The 16,976-nt window shown below is 36.8% G+C and overlaps 1 protein-coding gene across 8 annotated transcripts in view; it reads left to right on the top strand.

Annotated features, from left to right (window-relative positions):
- ATRX (ATRX chromatin remodeler) overlaps positions 1-16,976 on the top strand; it is a 207,641-nt gene that overhangs the window by 58,803 nt on the left and 131,862 nt on the right. For all 8 annotated transcript variants that reach the window (XM_027840148.1, XM_027840178.1, XM_027840158.1 and 5 more), the window contains 4 exons: positions 5,650-5,762; positions 10,650-10,705; positions 13,978-14,030; positions 14,682-14,806. In XM_027840148.1, coding sequence (XP_027695949.1) covers positions 5,650-5,762; positions 10,650-10,705; positions 13,978-14,030; positions 14,682-14,806 — 347 coding nt within the window. The remainder of the gene's footprint in view (positions 1-5,649; positions 5,763-10,649; positions 10,706-13,977; positions 14,031-14,681; positions 14,807-16,976) is intronic.

Here is a 16,976-nt window from a genome sequence, read left to right as displayed (position 1 = left end):
ACCCTCTTGGGCAATAAATAGTTGCCTTGTCTTTAGAATATCATGATCCTATTGGCAGGACAGCATAGCATTATGGCTCTAATGCCCATATTCTCACTGTACTTCAACTTTGACAATAGCTTCAACATGGTTTAGTTAAGCAGAGGGCTCTCTCTAACCCTTATGATATCTCTTACCCTATTCAAAATGATGTTATCAATATTGTGATGTACATCAATTCTCTACATCTGTTTAAGGTCTCTGCCACCTTCAGTGTGGCAATGAGAGAGAGTTCATGTAACTCAGTGGAAGGACAGTGAAGGCATACTGTATTTTCTCTCTCTAATGTACTGTAAACTGCTGACTGCCACCTGTCTTTTTCATGGGCACACTGGGTTGTTCTGTGGTGAATTGGTATAGCACAGTACTTTAGCCTCCTTCATTCATCTCCATCAGTAGAGCAGAAATCTCTTTTACCTTCCTGGGGACCTGATACTGTTTGGTGTTAAATATAGTTCCACGACTCAGGGAACTCTTAAGGGTTTGCATTTTGTTCTGTGATTTATAACTTGCATAGCGGTTGCCAAAAGGTCCCATATAGGTACTGATTTCTAAGATCTCATGATGCTTTTTCTCTCAGCGGCCTGCCCTCTGTAACCTCTTGTTGAAGCTGCAGTGCCCCAGTGGGCCTTTTGCAGGTCCCTTGCTGTGACAGTAGCCTGAGTACCAGTGTTTTGCAGTCTCATATTCCAAATGGAATGGTGGTTAAGTAGGACTCGAGAACCCCTACTGCCTGAGTGCTAGATTTCATGGTATAGTTTTACTAGCATTCTTGGAATCTCAGGATGGATTGCTTTCTTACTATTTTGTAGGAGCTACATTTGTGACACTCTAATTTACAGGAGGGTGTTTCTACTCTCCTCCCACTTAGAAGGACTTGGACCTCTACCTCCATCCTCACCCCTTATCCCCAGAACCACCTATTCACTCTTACAGAAAGCAGTATTTATCCCTTCCATCTCTGTCCCAATCTCCTTCTGTTTCACTAGTTGATCTGTCTCTACCTGTGTGGTGTTAGGGGGACCCAGAGCTAAAGCCTGATACCATTTGGGTGGCTCTGTGACGAGAAGGTAGCATCTTATTGTCATATGATGTGCTAAGCTGCGGCAGGGGGAGGCACAGAGATCCAAATGATCAAACCATTTCCTTTAGCAACTGCACCTCCTTCCTTGACCCCTATCTGAGAGCCAGATGAAATGGTAATTAATACTTACAGAGCCAGATAGACACAAACTTAGCCACCTGTGAACATATCTCCATCTAGAGTTTTTAACTGCATCTGCTTAAGTAATTCATCTGAGAGCTCCCCACGCAGAAGGAACTGTATATTAGCTACAAGCCTTCAGTAGCCATCACTGTAATGCAGAAGTTCTTAACCTTTTTTGTATCGTAGACCCCTTTGGCAGTTGGTGAAGCTTATGTGTCTCAGAATATTGTTTGTTTTTTTTTTTCTATGTTCATAAATGGAAGAATGCAAAGTGACTTGCCCAAAGTTCCACAGCTAGTGTCTGAGGATTTGAATTCAAGTCTTCCCGACTCTAGGCCTAGCGTTCAATCACTAGTAGCCTCTAAAAAGTTGCTGTGAGCATTTTGCTGTGTTTTTGTTTTGGGCTTCTTTATTCCAGTGGTGGCTTGCTATGGTATCTATTTCTTTTTTCTTTTTCTTTTCGCAGGCTGGATAATTTTTTTTTTAAGCTAACATACACATTTTGAAAACAAACATGTGATTGGTGTTTATACATTTCTGCCTAATTATTTTTATGTTGCTTGTTTTTCTTGGTTGCTTATTTGGTTAAGGAGGACTAAGATTAGAAGAAAACAATAAATGAGCAGAAGAAAAAGGAAAGAGAAGCCTCTTAATTTGCCATTTTGCTTAGGGCACTGGTTGGTAGTGGGCCAGCGCCACTGAAAACCCTTCTCTGTTTAAACAGACAAAATAGTGCTCTGGTGATGACGAAGATGAGAAGGACTAATAACAGTTACGAGTCACACTAGATAGCTTCACAGTTTCCAAAATGCCCTCCTCCTGTGAGAGAGGATGGACAAGTATGGTGTTCCGTCCTAGAGAGAAAACATGTGGCATCTATTTCTAAATGTTACATATGTAGTCTCTTCTCAAATTCCCTATTTCTATTGATTATCACCATATTTCCCACGACTGAGGCTTTGAAACCTCTGAGTTGTCTTTTCTTCATCTGTCTCTTTCATTTTCCATATTAAATGAGTTGCCAGGTTCTGGCTACCAGTGTTCTCTCTCAGTACTCCCTCCTCTTTTCCATTTCTATTGCATCCATTCTATTTTAGGCCCTTTGCTATCTTTCATCTAGTCTGACATAAAGCCACTATAATTGTCTTGCCTCTAGTTTCTCCCTTGTCTAATCTATGTCTTCATGCTGCTGTCTTTTTTTTTTGGTTAGTCAGTGGGGTTAAGTGACTTGCCCAGGGTCACACAGCTAGTAAGTGTTATGTGTTTGAGGCCGGATTTGAACTCAGGTCCTCCTGAATCCAGGGCCGGTGCTTTATTATATACTGCGTCACCTAGCTGCCCCTTCATACTGCTATCTTAATGCACACCTCTTAGCCCTGCTTTAAAAATCTTTAGTGGTTCCTCTTGCTTTATTAAATAATAGAACTTCTTTATCCTGGCATTCAGGGCCCTCTAAATTTCCGACTCCAAATTTCATTTCTAAACTTGTGTATTGCTCTTTGACCTTCCAGCTAGACTGAAATCATGGTGTTCCCTGATCTTGTCCTGCAAACTCTTGGCTTTGTTCACTTTGTATATATCCCTTATTGTTAAAATGCTTCCTTTCCTTTCGTGGAATCTAGCTCAGTTGGCAACTTTTATATTAAACCACCTATTTCTCTTGTTCTACAATTTTTTCCTCTTGAAATCTTTTGTAGAATTCTATATCTCTCATCCACTTTTTTCCAGTTCATAGTACATTGATTACAGCATCATACATGTAGAGCTGGAAGGAAATTCAGAAATCATCTAGTCCAACTCCCTTATTTTATAGAAGCTGAAACTCATATCTCTCCTAGATAGATGTAAGCACCTTCGAGTTTAAGGACTGCACTTTAATGTTGTAGTCACAGCCTGTAGCCCCATCTATATAGTCCCATTGTAAATGCTTATTTTAATTGAGGTGCTCTGAACAGTGGCTGTTTTTTCCTTCAGGCAGAAATGATCAGTCTTTGATTAGGACAAGTTCAGAAGTGATCAGTTCCTCTGCTTTTGCCAGAGTCCTCCATCACACCCCCATCATGCCTGTCTGGCAGGCTTGTTTAATTTGTTTCTTCCTCTTTTTACTTCACTCAAATACTGTCCTGCCTCTGCTTTACTTGACTTTGCATCAGTTCATACATGCTGTGTGTATTCATCGTATTCATAATTTTTATAGCACAGCAATATTCCATTATATTCATGTACCACAATCTGCGTAGTACTTCACCAGTCAGTGAGCATCTACTTTATTTCCATTTCTTAGCTATTGCAAAAAGCGTTTCTACAAATATTTTGGTGTATATGGAGCCTTTCTTTTTTGTCATTGTTCTCCTTGGGGTATATGGCTAGTAGAATCTCAAAGGCTATGGACATTTTAGCAGTTTGTGAAATTGAAAATTGATTTTTAATTCTGTTTTGTTAAGATTTAAGCTAGATTTACTATTCAGTCTGTCTAGTCAAGCTCATTATGGTAGCAGTTTTCATTGCCTGTGTCTTATCTCCTAAAGACCAACCCCCATCATCTGGGAAGTGATTTCATCTCCCAGTGATAAATGGGGAAGAGCTGAGATGACACTTATCCAGCCTCCTCATTCAAATATGTACCAATTGAAATTGTCTTACCTTTGTCTTGTGACCTGACTCATATGTCTTGTTTGTGGTTAAGAGGGTTTTGGAAGGGGAGGTCCAAACAATCATAATATCACACTAAATTTAGAGAGTATTTTTTACTTTCTAGCCAATCAGAAAAAGACCTTGTTCATCTCCATAAAAGACCCTGTTCTCCCTCACTCTGTGTCTTTGACTGCTGAGGAGTCATTGATCCAATCTATTGGCTACTGCTAGCCTTGCTAAACAAATTGAAAGTGCTGGAATCTTTGCTGCCTCAGTCTACCATCTTTTCCACAGACACAAATTCCGTAATAGTTGTACTAATTTACATCACCAACACTGTATTAATATGCCAATCCTTTTTACTTACCCTTCTTGACGTTGATTAGTCCTATTTTTTTTTATCTTTTTCAGTTTCTGATTGTGAGCTAAAACTCTCAGGGTTATTTTGGTTTACTTTGTTTCATCAGTGATTTGGTACATTCTATCATAGGGTTGTTAATAGTGTGTAACATTTCTTTTGAGAACTGTTTGTTCATGTCCTTTGACTCTTATCCATTGTAGTGCAACATGAATAGCACTCCTAGAGCCCAACCCCTGCTTCCTTTATTGGGAGCATTTCTTGATGTAATCCTGGCTGTGGGTGTTTCCCCTCCCTTCGCCTTGCCCCACCTTGCTGGACCAGACAATGTAGTTAATAGATGAAGCTAGTGGTAGCTTCCTTGGTTTGGGACAAGTTTGCAGCTGGGATGAGGACGCAACTAGGGTTTGGAGAGATCTGAAGATCCAAGGCCTCTTGCCAGTATGAACCCCCAGGTGTTGATTTGCTAAAGAATTATAATGAGATCGATGTGTGAGTATTGCAAGATTTGAGGCCATTTGATATAGAATAATCTCTGAATTTGAGGTCACAGAACCTGGGTTAAAACTCTAGCTCTGCTGCTTCCCCTGTCTGATCGTGTGCCAAGTCCCTTTCCTTCATTTACTCATATATAAAATGATTTTAATATCTTTTCCAAGCTCTAAATGCTCTGATTTCATTTCAGAGGTGTCTCATTCAGCCATGAATTAATATGACTTTCTCCCCCTAACAACTATCTTGATTTTATCATTGGATCATAGAGTTAGAGCTGGAAGAGGCTTTAGCATTCATACAGTCCTGCTTTCTCATTTTGCACTGTAAAAAACTAAGCAAGAGAAGTTAAATGACTTCCCTAGGGTTACAAGGCTAGTAAGTGTCTAAGGCATGATTTGATCTCAGATCTTATTGAGTCCCAGTCGAATCCTTTATCCTTTATACCACCTTGCCTCTCTCAGTAGTTTCTGGTATTGGTATTTTAAAAAAAGTGTTTTGACTATGCAATGAGAAGGAGGTAGACTGATGGTTTGGTAGAGTCTTGCTTCCACTTTTCGTAAAATGAATAAATAAATTTGGTAAATAATTTTATTAAATTATTGAAAAACTTCCCATGGTAAATATTTTAATGTACATTTCAGTTTAAAAAGTGGTTTTTAAAAAGAAATTTAGATTTATGTTGAATTCAATTAGCACTGTCTTTTGAGAGCCAGTATTGTATACTTTTATTTTAGCATCTTAATGGGTCACTTTGGGTCATTTTGATTTCCTTGGCGAATTTAAGGATTGAAAAGTCCTTAAAAATCTTTTGGGGATATATTTGAATATTCAAGTTTTGAGTGATTTTACTTTTTTTTTTTTTCGGGATAGATCTTAAGTGTTAACCTCAGAGACTAAAGTTTTCTATTTTTGACAGTGAAAGCAAGTTGAATACATTGGTGCAGAAACTTCATGACTTTCTGGCACACTCTTCTGAAGAATCTGAAGACGCACATTCTCCTCCAAGACTGACTTTGAGCAAGGTTATAGGTAAATGGGAAAAATCTGATGGGTACTATGTTATAGAATCTTTGAATATTTTCAAATAAATTTAGCTTTCTGTTTGCCTTTATATGTTCTGTTAACAAAGACTTTACTTTTAGTTGAGAATTCCTGCTTATTCAGAAACTTTCCCAAGAAGCTTAACTGTGGTGAATAAATACGTGAAGTATATAACATGAAGAAAACTTTTGATGTGGCATAGGATTGATGATACTTACAGGTCACAGGCAAAACTTTAATTACTAAAATCATAAAGGTCAATAGGATTTTTTACAGAAGTCAAAGCTATACCAGTGATAGAATAACCTTTACTCTGATGGTTCTAACCATCTCTTTCTTAATAAAAGTGAAGCAGCTGGCAACACCTGCTTTAGTCTTCAGAAATGTTTAAATGTACAATATGACTTCATTTGAATAGCACAGAAATCAGGAATTCCTACTGTTTTGGGGTTTTTGGTTTTTTTGTTTTTTTTTTGAACTTCCTCTCCCGCTCTAGGGTGCTGGAGGGACTTTACTTATATTTTCTAAACATTGTAATTGACCTAGTCCTACCTAGAATGAATTGAATAATAGGAGATGGTCATTAAGTCCATCTTAGTAGTTCCTTAGTCCTTCTTAACCTAGTAAAGGATACAAAAGAAATTCAAAATAGAGTTCTGGTCCTTTAGCAACTTAAAGCCTTGTTGATTAGGATGTTGAACTTTGGGCACGTGTGCAACAAGGGCTCAAAATATTGTCCATGATGTCCTCTTGCCTTTGAGACAATGCTCATTATCCTCCTAGATATAAAGTTCCCATAGTAAGCTCCTAAGACTCACTTAAGTCTTAGCCTTGTTGACAGCTTTATATCTCTGTAAGGACAAGGATTTACTATCAGGCTCTGACCTCATAGGCAGACAATTCCCTTTATTACTAGTGTCCTTGCTGTTAACATTTGGGAGGACCCTTTCTTCTCTCCCTATCCCTGGCCAACCCCCACAATTCCCTGAGAGAGCTCGCCTTTATTATCTTTGGGCACAGCCAGTCTTCATTCCAGTGATTGTTCACTCTCTTTGTTTCTGGCCATAGAAATTTGTAGACCTTCCCAAATACCTACTGCTGCTGGTGCTATATATAGATATTTAAAGGTCTTTAAACTTATTAGCCATTAACGTTTTCTCCACTAAAACCAAAACACCCTGTCAGAGCTCAACTTCCCCTTGGACCTTAGAGATGCTGCCTTTATTAGTATTTAATTTTTCTTATTTTCAACCAGAGCTTCACCGTAGTATAAGGTTAGTTTGTCATTAATTGCTAATGTCACAAGTAACTAAAATCTTTGCTCTTTGGATTTTGGCATCTTTTGATAAAATTATTTGATTTTTATTTTTATTGTTATTACTGTGGTTTATCATATTGATTGTTTTCCTAATATTGAACCAATTTTGTATTCCTGGTATAAATCCAACCTGATAATGGTATATCATTTTCGTGATACGTTGCTGTAGTCTCCTTAATATTTTATTCAAAAACTTTGTCTCATTGGTCTGTGGTTTCCTTCTTTCTTCCCTCCCACCCTCTCTTTGGCTGAAGTATTCTCTAGGTTTTAGTATAGTTCTTCCTACATGTTCATTTGCCTTGCATTTAATCAGTAAGAGCACTGAATCAGACTGAGTGTCATTTTTAGGTTCTTGCTTTGCTGGATCCCACTAAAGTTGTGCTTCAAAGACTTGCTTAGGAGGAGTCAGTCCCTCCAAATGTTTATTTAAGTAGCCACTGATAAGTTCTTTCCTACTGCATCATGAGCACCACTACTCTCCAGGATCAGGATTTGCAAATTTTAGTTATTTCTTTTTTGGGCTGGTCAGTGAACTCCTTTCCATATTTGGCCTTGTAATGCTTTTTATCTCTTGGTGATTTTTGTTTTTTTTAGTCCAACCTTCGAGAGGCTAATATTTTCTCCTAGTCAGTAAGGTTTGTGCTTATTGGGTTCATAGTGGTGGCTTGAGAAAGGGTTACGTGGGCCATTCTCTCAGGTTTTTGTAAGTTTCAATAGCTGAGAGAGTGGCTGTATAATCTGTTCCAGTCAGTTACTCTTCTTTCTGTAAAAGTAACAGTATTATTAAAATGTCAGTCAAATATTACACAATTTCTAAGTATTAATCACTTGTATGCATTTTTCACCAAAGCCTACCCAGTAGAATGAGACGTATACCAACACAGAGCTAGAAATTAAGTACCTTGCTAACAGTCTACCTAATCACTGCCTAATTTGATACTTCTTTTCATAAAAAGCTTCACAATAGCTCTGCTTGGTAGCCTATAACCTAAGAGGTTGACTTTCATAGCATTCAACAAATAATTAATACTTGTGTACTATGAACAGTACACTTTGACAAGCATTTATCGTGATGGAAAAATAAAGAAGATTCAAGTCCCTGCCCTTAAGGAGCTAACAGTCCAGAAGCTTGGTAAGACACATCCACAGAGAGGGCCCTACTAGAATATTTGCAGTATTTAAGAGGAGTACAACGTGCTTTGTGATCTCTCGTCCCCTTTGGATTAGGCATACATACCTTCATATAATAGGTGACATTTGAGTTGATCTTTTAAGTATGGTAGTGTTTCTATTGGTAGAGATAGGAAGAAGTTACTCCAGGAAATGGGAACAGTATAAGATGGGTTAAGCAATGGCAACTTGCTTTAGACTAACTGGGCTTAAATATTGTAAGGCTTGAGAGATAGGTTGGTGTTACACAGTTTAAGTCCTTCAATTCTAGCGCTAACGAGTTTGGACTTGATATTTTAGGCTGTGGGAGGACATTGCATGTTTTTGAACAGTAGATTGACCTGATGAGAATCATAGGTTAAGATATATTTGTGGAAGAGAAGTCAATAGGGTTGTTGCCTTGTTGTGAGGTTGCTTAAGAGTCAGTGAGGGTCTGAAAAGTAGGCTGGTAGTAAAAATGATGTCCTAGAGACATTGTGGAGATGGAGTCACTTGGACCTGATAATTGGATTTGTGGGATGGAGAAAGAGTCATAGCACCAGTGAGAACGGTTGTGCCTTTGATATAGGTAGGGATATCAGGAAGAAGATCTGGGCATTCCTTCTACTGAGCTATTCTCTTTATCAGTTTGAACTTTTGTATTCCTTCAGGCTTGAAGACTCTAGGATTCTATATGGCAAAACTTCTTCAATTGTGTTCCATGGAACCATGGAATTCTTGGCTAGAATTTCTATACTTATGAGATGTTAATGGTATTTATGGTATTTATTGCCCCTTCTTCCCCTTGAGAGACAGTGAGACAAGCAGGTACCAGCTGCCCCATGTTTGTACAAGCCAAGTATATTACAATAAGAAGTTACAGATAGGCTTTTACTTTTATCATCATTCTTCTGCCCCAAGCCAGAGCTATACACCCCCTCGGCCCCCCACCCATTCTAACCCCTCTTCTCCCACCTCACCATGTCCCAAGCCAAGAGTTTGCCAAGCAGAAAACATAACATCACAGCTAAAGATGAGACATTGTGTCTCCCACCTACTTTGGGCAGATATTTTGAAAGATTCTCATTCTTTTACCCCATCCTATTTTTTTAATTCAAGTTGGTATGAAAGTTACTTTGGATGAAATTGGTTAAAGTTGAACATTAATCACTCTAGGCTTTTACTCTTTTCACTTTTTCGTTTTGTACTTGGTTCTTCTTGAATAGACCTTATATCCGTCTGTCTGTCTGTCCATGTGTGCCATTGTCGCCCCCCCCCCCCCCAAGCAGTTAAATTATATTTGAACAGAATAATTTGGGCTCCTCACATACCAGGAGATATATAAAGGATAGGGACTGGATCTATTATTTCTCAGGTATAGGGAACTCTCAGATGAGGAAGTACCCTTGACTAGTACAAGTTGACAACTCTGCAACCCCAGTGTTAGAGAGCTCGACTAGGCCCTGAGAGAGAGCGGTGACAAAACTGCTTTGACTTTCAATTCCCATAGTGACAATTTATACAATAGGCATTGAGATGTAATATATTTTTTTTGTGCTTTTAGTGACTGTATAGTTTAATGGTCAGTTTTTTTAAACCATTTTTTAGTCATACGAGAACATTAATTGTATGTATATTTTATATTGACAGGCTTTTTGAAGGAAATGGTAAGGTTCATAAGCTTAAATTGTATTAAGTTGTAGAACTAATTTTTTTTTCCTTAGTAGAATGGGACTTGTCATAGTTTTAATGAAAGTTAACAATCAGTTGCTTCAGTATTCTTGAGGAATCTGTCATTTCATTCCTGTGAGTACTTCCTCTATTAATGTAGATCATCACTCTTCAACACCTTTAATGTAGATGATATTTCTGAGTTCCTTTGACCAGAACAAGTTCCTCCCCTAACAGTAAGTAGTCTTGTGGCCATAGGCCTTTCCAAATTTAACTAGGCCAGGCCTCATACTTGGCAGAATGTCCATTGCAATGCTCAGGTTTGAAGCCTTTCTTACTTGTTAGGTTAGGCCCTGTGATAGTCCTAGTGCTCTGTTTGTACAAGCTTTGTGAGAGCTGGGTCACTTTGAGGGTACAGTATCATTCATTACAGTTTCACTGTACTGGTAGATTCTTTACATTAAAATGACATCATTTTGTATTAAATCATTCAATTCTTACATCATAATTAAATTTTATGGAGGAAAAGGGTGAAAGAGAGTAGCCTGCTAGTTACAGGGTTGTATTAACTTTAAATCTAATGTGGTCACTGCATTATCACCTAAATACCATGCTAATTTAAGAAGTAGGAGCAGAAGTTAATTCTTCTATTAGCAATTGTATTTATTCTTTTGTGACATTATTGAGATAATCGTTATGAAACATAAATACTGTACTTGATTGGTTCTTTTTTCTAGATAAAAGCAATAGGTCTGGAAATAGTTCGGATCCAATGGAAATCAGCAAGGAAGAGGTAAGAATAATTTGAAGTATTTTCCAGACAGTTATATGCTTCCAAGATATTAAATAGGAAAAACTTCATACTGAGTACAATTAATGCTAATCCTTCAAGGTATAGAGTATTTAACGTCTTATAAATTACTCTGTTTACTAATATAATTCAGAATATTTTATAGCTCTACTTTTAGTTTTTTTTTGTTTTTAAAATTATAGCTGTACTTTTATTATTTTTTTCCCTTTTAAAATTGTACTCATTTGGGAAGGAAAGAAAGCAAAAGATTAGATGTTCTTTTTTTCATCTCTAGCAAATAATTATGGTAGCTACTTTTATTTATGTAAATCTGTAGATCTCTTGAAAATGGTGACTTTCGTACCCCCCCTTTATATCATTGTTTCTTAATACTTACTTATAGAAGTAAGGAATATGGTCAAACTTTTTTTGGTTCAGTTTGATAGTTTAAAAAAAATTTTATCTTCATTTCCAGAGTTACATATATTGTTATCTAGGTGGTTTTAGTATAAAGTCTTTTGATTTTGTTTTACAAAAATTTTGTTGTAGGAAACTTTTCATGCCTAGAGCTCTAAGTGCCTTCCTCTCAGGCTGTCATTTTATGTATGTCCTCCTTTTCACAGCCAAACTCCTGGAAAAAGTTCTCTACATTCCTTACATTAAATTGATTTTTAAAAAATAAATTATCTTCTCCGTCCCACCTCTTATCCCCCACCCTCCATATTCCATATTCTTTGCTGATACTTGGTGTATCCTGGGCCAATCATTTGGGTGGATCTTTCTTTGCAAGTGTAGCATTGAGAAAATCATCAAGAAAGGAAGAGGGACATTTTTCTTGCCGTCCCTTCACCCTCTTTGGAGAGTGGTGACTATTTCATTCAGTTTTGATTGTGTATGGTTCTCTTTTCTAATAAATATTGATTAGTATCTGGATCAGTTAGGTTGGTGGATAAGGTTGGAAGGTTTGCATGGTTTGAACAGATACACTTTCATTTTAACCAACTAAGCTCAGCAAATTCAACATTTGGTGTTATTTATTCATTTATTTATTGTTGTTTAGTCGCTTCTAACTTTTCATGACCCCATGGACCATAGCATACCAAGCCCTTCTATCCTCCTATTTACCCAAATCTGTCCAAGCTCCTGTTTCTTGCTTCCATAATGCTATCTATCCTTCTCATCCTCTGCAGTCTCCTTTTCCTTTTGCCTTCAGTCTTTCCCAACATCATGGTCTTTTCCAGTGAGTCCTGTCTTCTCATTATGTGGCCAAAGTATTTCAGCTTCAACTCCAGTATTTGACCTTCTAGTGAATAGTCTGAGTTAATTCCTTTCAGTGTTGACTTAAGTATCAATAGTACTCAAAGAAAACAAAACCTTTCTTGCACGTGTGTGTGTGTGTGTGTGTGTGTGTGTGTTTTATATAGTGTAGCAAGACATATTTTTGCATTGGCCATGTCCCTAAAAAATATACATCTCATTCTGCATGCTGAGTCCTTCACATCTGAATGTAGGTGGCTTGTTTCATCATTAGTTCTTTGGAATTGTGGTTGGTTATTATTCTGATCAAAGTTGTTTGTCTTTACTATTTTACTGTCATTTTATAAATTGTCTTGATTCTGTTCACTTCAATCTACATCAGTTCATGTAAGTCTTCCCAGGACTTCTTGAAACCATCTCCTTCTTCATTTCTTACAGCATAATAATATTCCATCACATTTATATACCATAACTTAATCAGCCATTACTCAGTTGATGAACATCTCAGATTCCTTTTCTTTGTCACCTCAAAATGAAATATAAATTTTTGTGTGTCTTAAGAGTTTGTTTGCCTTGGAAATAATTCCTCCCTTAATCTGCCCTCCCTCTAATTCTCCCTTTTCTACTTTCTATCCTATTTTCCTGTTGACTAAAATGTAGTTCTATACCCAACTCGGTGTGTGTGTATTCTTTTTTGTGACTAGTTCAGGTGAGAATGAGGGTCAAGTGACAGCTGCTCCCCCCATCTTTGTTTGCAAGACTACTTTCACATCGTGATTATGTGAAATAATTTTCCCTAACCTTTTCTCCCTCCACCCCCTCTCCATCATATTCCTCTTTCCTCCTCTTCCATTCTTCTCTTAAGATCATTAAGATATAAAATAAGCACACCCAGTTCTTTTCTAATTAGACTGCTTTGACCCCTGAGGATGCTGGGGTTCAGAACGAACACATTTTCTCTCCCCATAATTGAATGTAAGTGGTTTATCCTTGTTCGATCCCTTATGATTATTTGTGTTTAACTTTTTATGTTTGTCTTAACTTCTGTGTTGGAACTTCTGAGTTTCTCTGCAGTTCTGGTCTTTTCACCAAGAATGCTTGGCAGTCCTTTTTCATTAATGGTCCATATTCCCCCTGTAGCATTATACTAAGTTTTGCTGGGTAAGTTATTTTGGCTATAAGTTCATATCTTTTATATTCCAAGCTCTACACTCCTTGATAGTGCTGGCTCCAGGAGCTTCAGTTTTCTTGGGCTGAACAGTGTATGCACAGACAAGTAATTGCCAAATATATACATAATAAGACCAAGGTAAATTTTTTGTGACTATTGGGAGACAGGTGTCAGCTTACTAAAAGCTAGAGGAATCATAAGCATAGGCACACAGTGAATGCACAAGTCAAATTGAAGTGTAGGGTTTTTGGCTCAAAAATTTAGTGTTATTTTCCATTGCGGGCCATTGCTTAACATCTCATTGTTCTCAGGGCCCTGGTATGGAGGACCACATAACTTATCTGCGTTGGCTGCTGTGATATTGTTTGACCAACTGACTCTTCTATTATCTTCCTCCTGTGGAACTAATTGAAAACTATAATGTCATTTTTCCCTTAATATTTTGTTTGAAAGGTATAGGCTAAGCTGGAACTGTCTATACATTTTTAAAATATTCAAATACAAGGCACTGATGAGGTAAAGTATTCATAGTTCCTGGTTTCCTATCTTAGAGCAGTTTCTGAGGGGTTTATCACCTGGGAGGCATTGCTGGAAGTGGATTTTGGGATAGGGCTTGGTGGTTACAAACCTCTCCTGCTCTGGTTTACCTTTTATTCCCCCAGGCAACAGTCCAGCAGCAATGCTCATGATTGTCTTCCTTCTCCCTTCCCCCCCCCAAGAGAAAAAGAAACAAAAAATTAATTTAATTTACTGGGACTCATTTTTCATTTAAAGCGACATTACTACAGTAAAGGAATAACATGTATTGAAGGATATTTTTTCACAGTTGCATTTGTTTGTTGTTTAGGCAAATACCTCTTCAGAGAAAGCCAAATCTTTAGGACCATCCCGTTCAAAAAGGTTAGTTGATGGAAAGGAAATCATTTTAAGTTCATTTTCGTTTTGAAACATTTTTGAAGATCAGCAAAAATTAAAGATGAAAACTTAACAAGTTTTCACAATTATATACTTTATGAAGTTGGTAGTTATTTCCTCTCATATAATCCCAAATTAATAATTTTAAAACAGTAGTGTTTTTCAGATAGTAATGTATCAAATGTTATAATGTGGTACATGTGATGTATTGCTCAGCTCTGCTATTGATTTTTAATATTCTGAGGACAGGTGAGTGATGGGAATCCAGCCCCAAGTTTTGTGAGTGTACCAACTCTAGGATTTCCAGGAACGGTAAAATTTTTCCTTTGTCAAAGGAGGGGTGGGCAATAAGGTCATCCAAGTGCTACAAAATATACACAATGAAAATCAATAGCCAGATAAGGACTGAATCTTAACTTGCCCTTAGGACATGTTTAGCCACCAAAAGCATCTCTTCGAACCTTTTTTAAAGTTTATTTCATTTTTAATATTGGAACACATATGAACTCCTCTGTTTTCTAAAGCCAACGGATATCTGTAGCTAGAACTATGTTTAGAGTTGCTCAGAGTATTTTCAGTTTTAGCAGTATGTTCTATTTTACTTGGCTTTATCAGATTTCCTTATTTTTCTTGCAGGAAGCCTACAGTTGTAACAAAATATGTAGGATCAGATGGTGAACAAGGCTTTGATGAAACTATAAATAAAGATGTTTCCATTGACACTTCAGAAACTGATATAGCTATGCAAAGCTTGCCTAAAGGTAACACATTATTTGTGTGTGCATAGATAGAAAATAATTTCTTTTGTTTAAAAAAAATTATCCTCAGTGTCTGCATAATCAGAATACGTGGAAAAGGTTTCTACGAAATGACCGGTAGAGTCTTTTTACTGCTAGATTTGTATCATATTACCAGACATAGCATTTTAGTAATTGTGTTATTGTTCCAGATTTGTCCAGTGCTATTACGCTCAGACAGCTTTAAAGCTCTTTATATTTTAATTCTCTGTATGCTTCATAGCAGATTCAACTTTATTATCTTGTTATATAGCTCAACTCCCCTTAGTATTTGCCTTGCTTTCCATCAAATGAGCATTATTTCTCTTTCACTTCTTCCTTTAGAAAGGATTTATTGTTTGTAAATCATATTTGTGTACCAAAAGCAAGTTGCAAAGGTTACTATTGTTTTATTCAAGATTCAGTTTTACTAAATATTTCACTAACAATTTTAAACTTTGGTCAGCTCTTTGCTTTGGTATAGACATGAAGAGAATTTAATATATTTGAAATTGTTCATTTTTATCTTTGTTACCCAAAATCCAACAAAGTTTTCTTATTAGAGAATTATCGTTACCTGTATTATCAAGCTTATTATCTCTGAAAGTTTTTAATGGTCAGCACTTTTGAAAGTTAGATTTTAGATTAGTATCTTTTTAAAAATTTTTTACTTTCCAATTTGAGTTGTTGATCACAAATAGAATAAATATAATTATTAGAGCAGAACATTCTGAATTGTTCTTGCCTTGTACATTGTTGATGTACATGAAATGATGAAGGTAATAAAAATGTGTGGTAAACTTTTCAAATATTTTGATTTCCCCCTTACGTTTGAGTGAATAAAAGGTAGAAATCAAAGCACAAGCATATCAGCCAAGGACTAATCGTTTGAATGATGAGAGAAAAACAGAGGAAAGGCTAAAATCTTGAGATGGATTAAAAAAAAAATAGTAAAATAAAAATCCTAAAATTTTGTAATTGTCCTATTATTAAATATTTAATTCAGTGCTCTTCAGAGATCCATATTCAAGTTCTTCTATAGCAGTTTTTCCCAACCCATTTCCTTCTGTTTACATACCTCCCAGATGTCTGAATTCTTTTTGATATGCTTTAAGTTGTAATACTTGTAAACATGTTGGTGAAGGGTGGGAGATTGCTCTTAGAGCTAGGTATTGGAAATGAGCATATTTGACTAGAAATATTAAGGAAGAGGTCAAGGGACCAAGAACGGAATAGGGAAAAATAATGGATGAGAGGATTTAAGGAGATAGAAAAAGAAAGGATCTTTCTAAATAGCTGAAGATAATTCTCTGTAATGGTTTTGCTGAATTAAGTGTATGGGTAGTTGATTGACAGGTGAGATTGGGTCCCCATGGGAAATGGGCCCCTGGAGATTTTATTGTTGTTGAGCTATGTTTTCTCTGTAGTTGCTTCTAGGCAGACCCCAGGGGGCCAGTTTATGATAAGAGCTAGGAGTTTGGAAGCTGCAATCTTTGAACACCATGATAGATGTGGCATTGCTAATAAAATCAGCTGCCACTGCTCCCTTCAACCCCATATCACTTTCCCCCATTTGCATGTCATTTAATTCTGAAGCAAAAGTTAGGAAAGGACTCCCTTAATCTTTGTTATTGACACAAAGATATATTCATAGTTCCTCTAAAATGCAGGTATATTTTGAGGAAAGTATAACTGAAGTTCTATAATTAAATGTCATTTTATGAAGTTTTAACCCCTGCCAATATTCTTATTTCTAATATGTTAATTGGGGGGACATTTCAGTTGACTATATCCTTTCTTTCCTTAGGAACTCTCAAACTCTTTAAAAAGCTAAATTCTGTAACTTGCTGCCAATTATTAGCTGTGTCCCTTGAAAAGCACAAGAAAATGTCAGAAAGACAAGTCCCTGCCAATTTCCTTTTTTATTGTATTTATAGACTTATGTGCTATCCTAGGAGCTCCTGCTACCTAAGGAGACCTTGCATTGCAAAGGAGTCCCTTTCTTAGATTCTCTTTTTTGGGGAGCACAATTTAACCCTGTAATGTTTACTTTTAGCTTACCTGTTCTTAAATATCTTAAACCATCCTTAGATTTCATCCCTCTGTTTATGGCACGTGGAAATCTTTGAAGTATGTCAGAAACTTGGGCCACCTT

The sequence above is a fragment of the Vombatus ursinus genome, unplaced genomic scaffold, assembly GCF_900497805.2.
Source record: "Vombatus ursinus unplaced genomic scaffold, bare-nosed wombat genome assembly UNPS02004691.1, whole genome shotgun sequence".
Taxonomy (NCBI): domain Eukaryota; kingdom Metazoa; phylum Chordata; class Mammalia; order Diprotodontia; family Vombatidae; genus Vombatus; species Vombatus ursinus.
The sequence above is the reverse complement of the archived record's forward strand: the minus strand, read 5'-3'. Positions and strand labels throughout refer to the sequence as shown.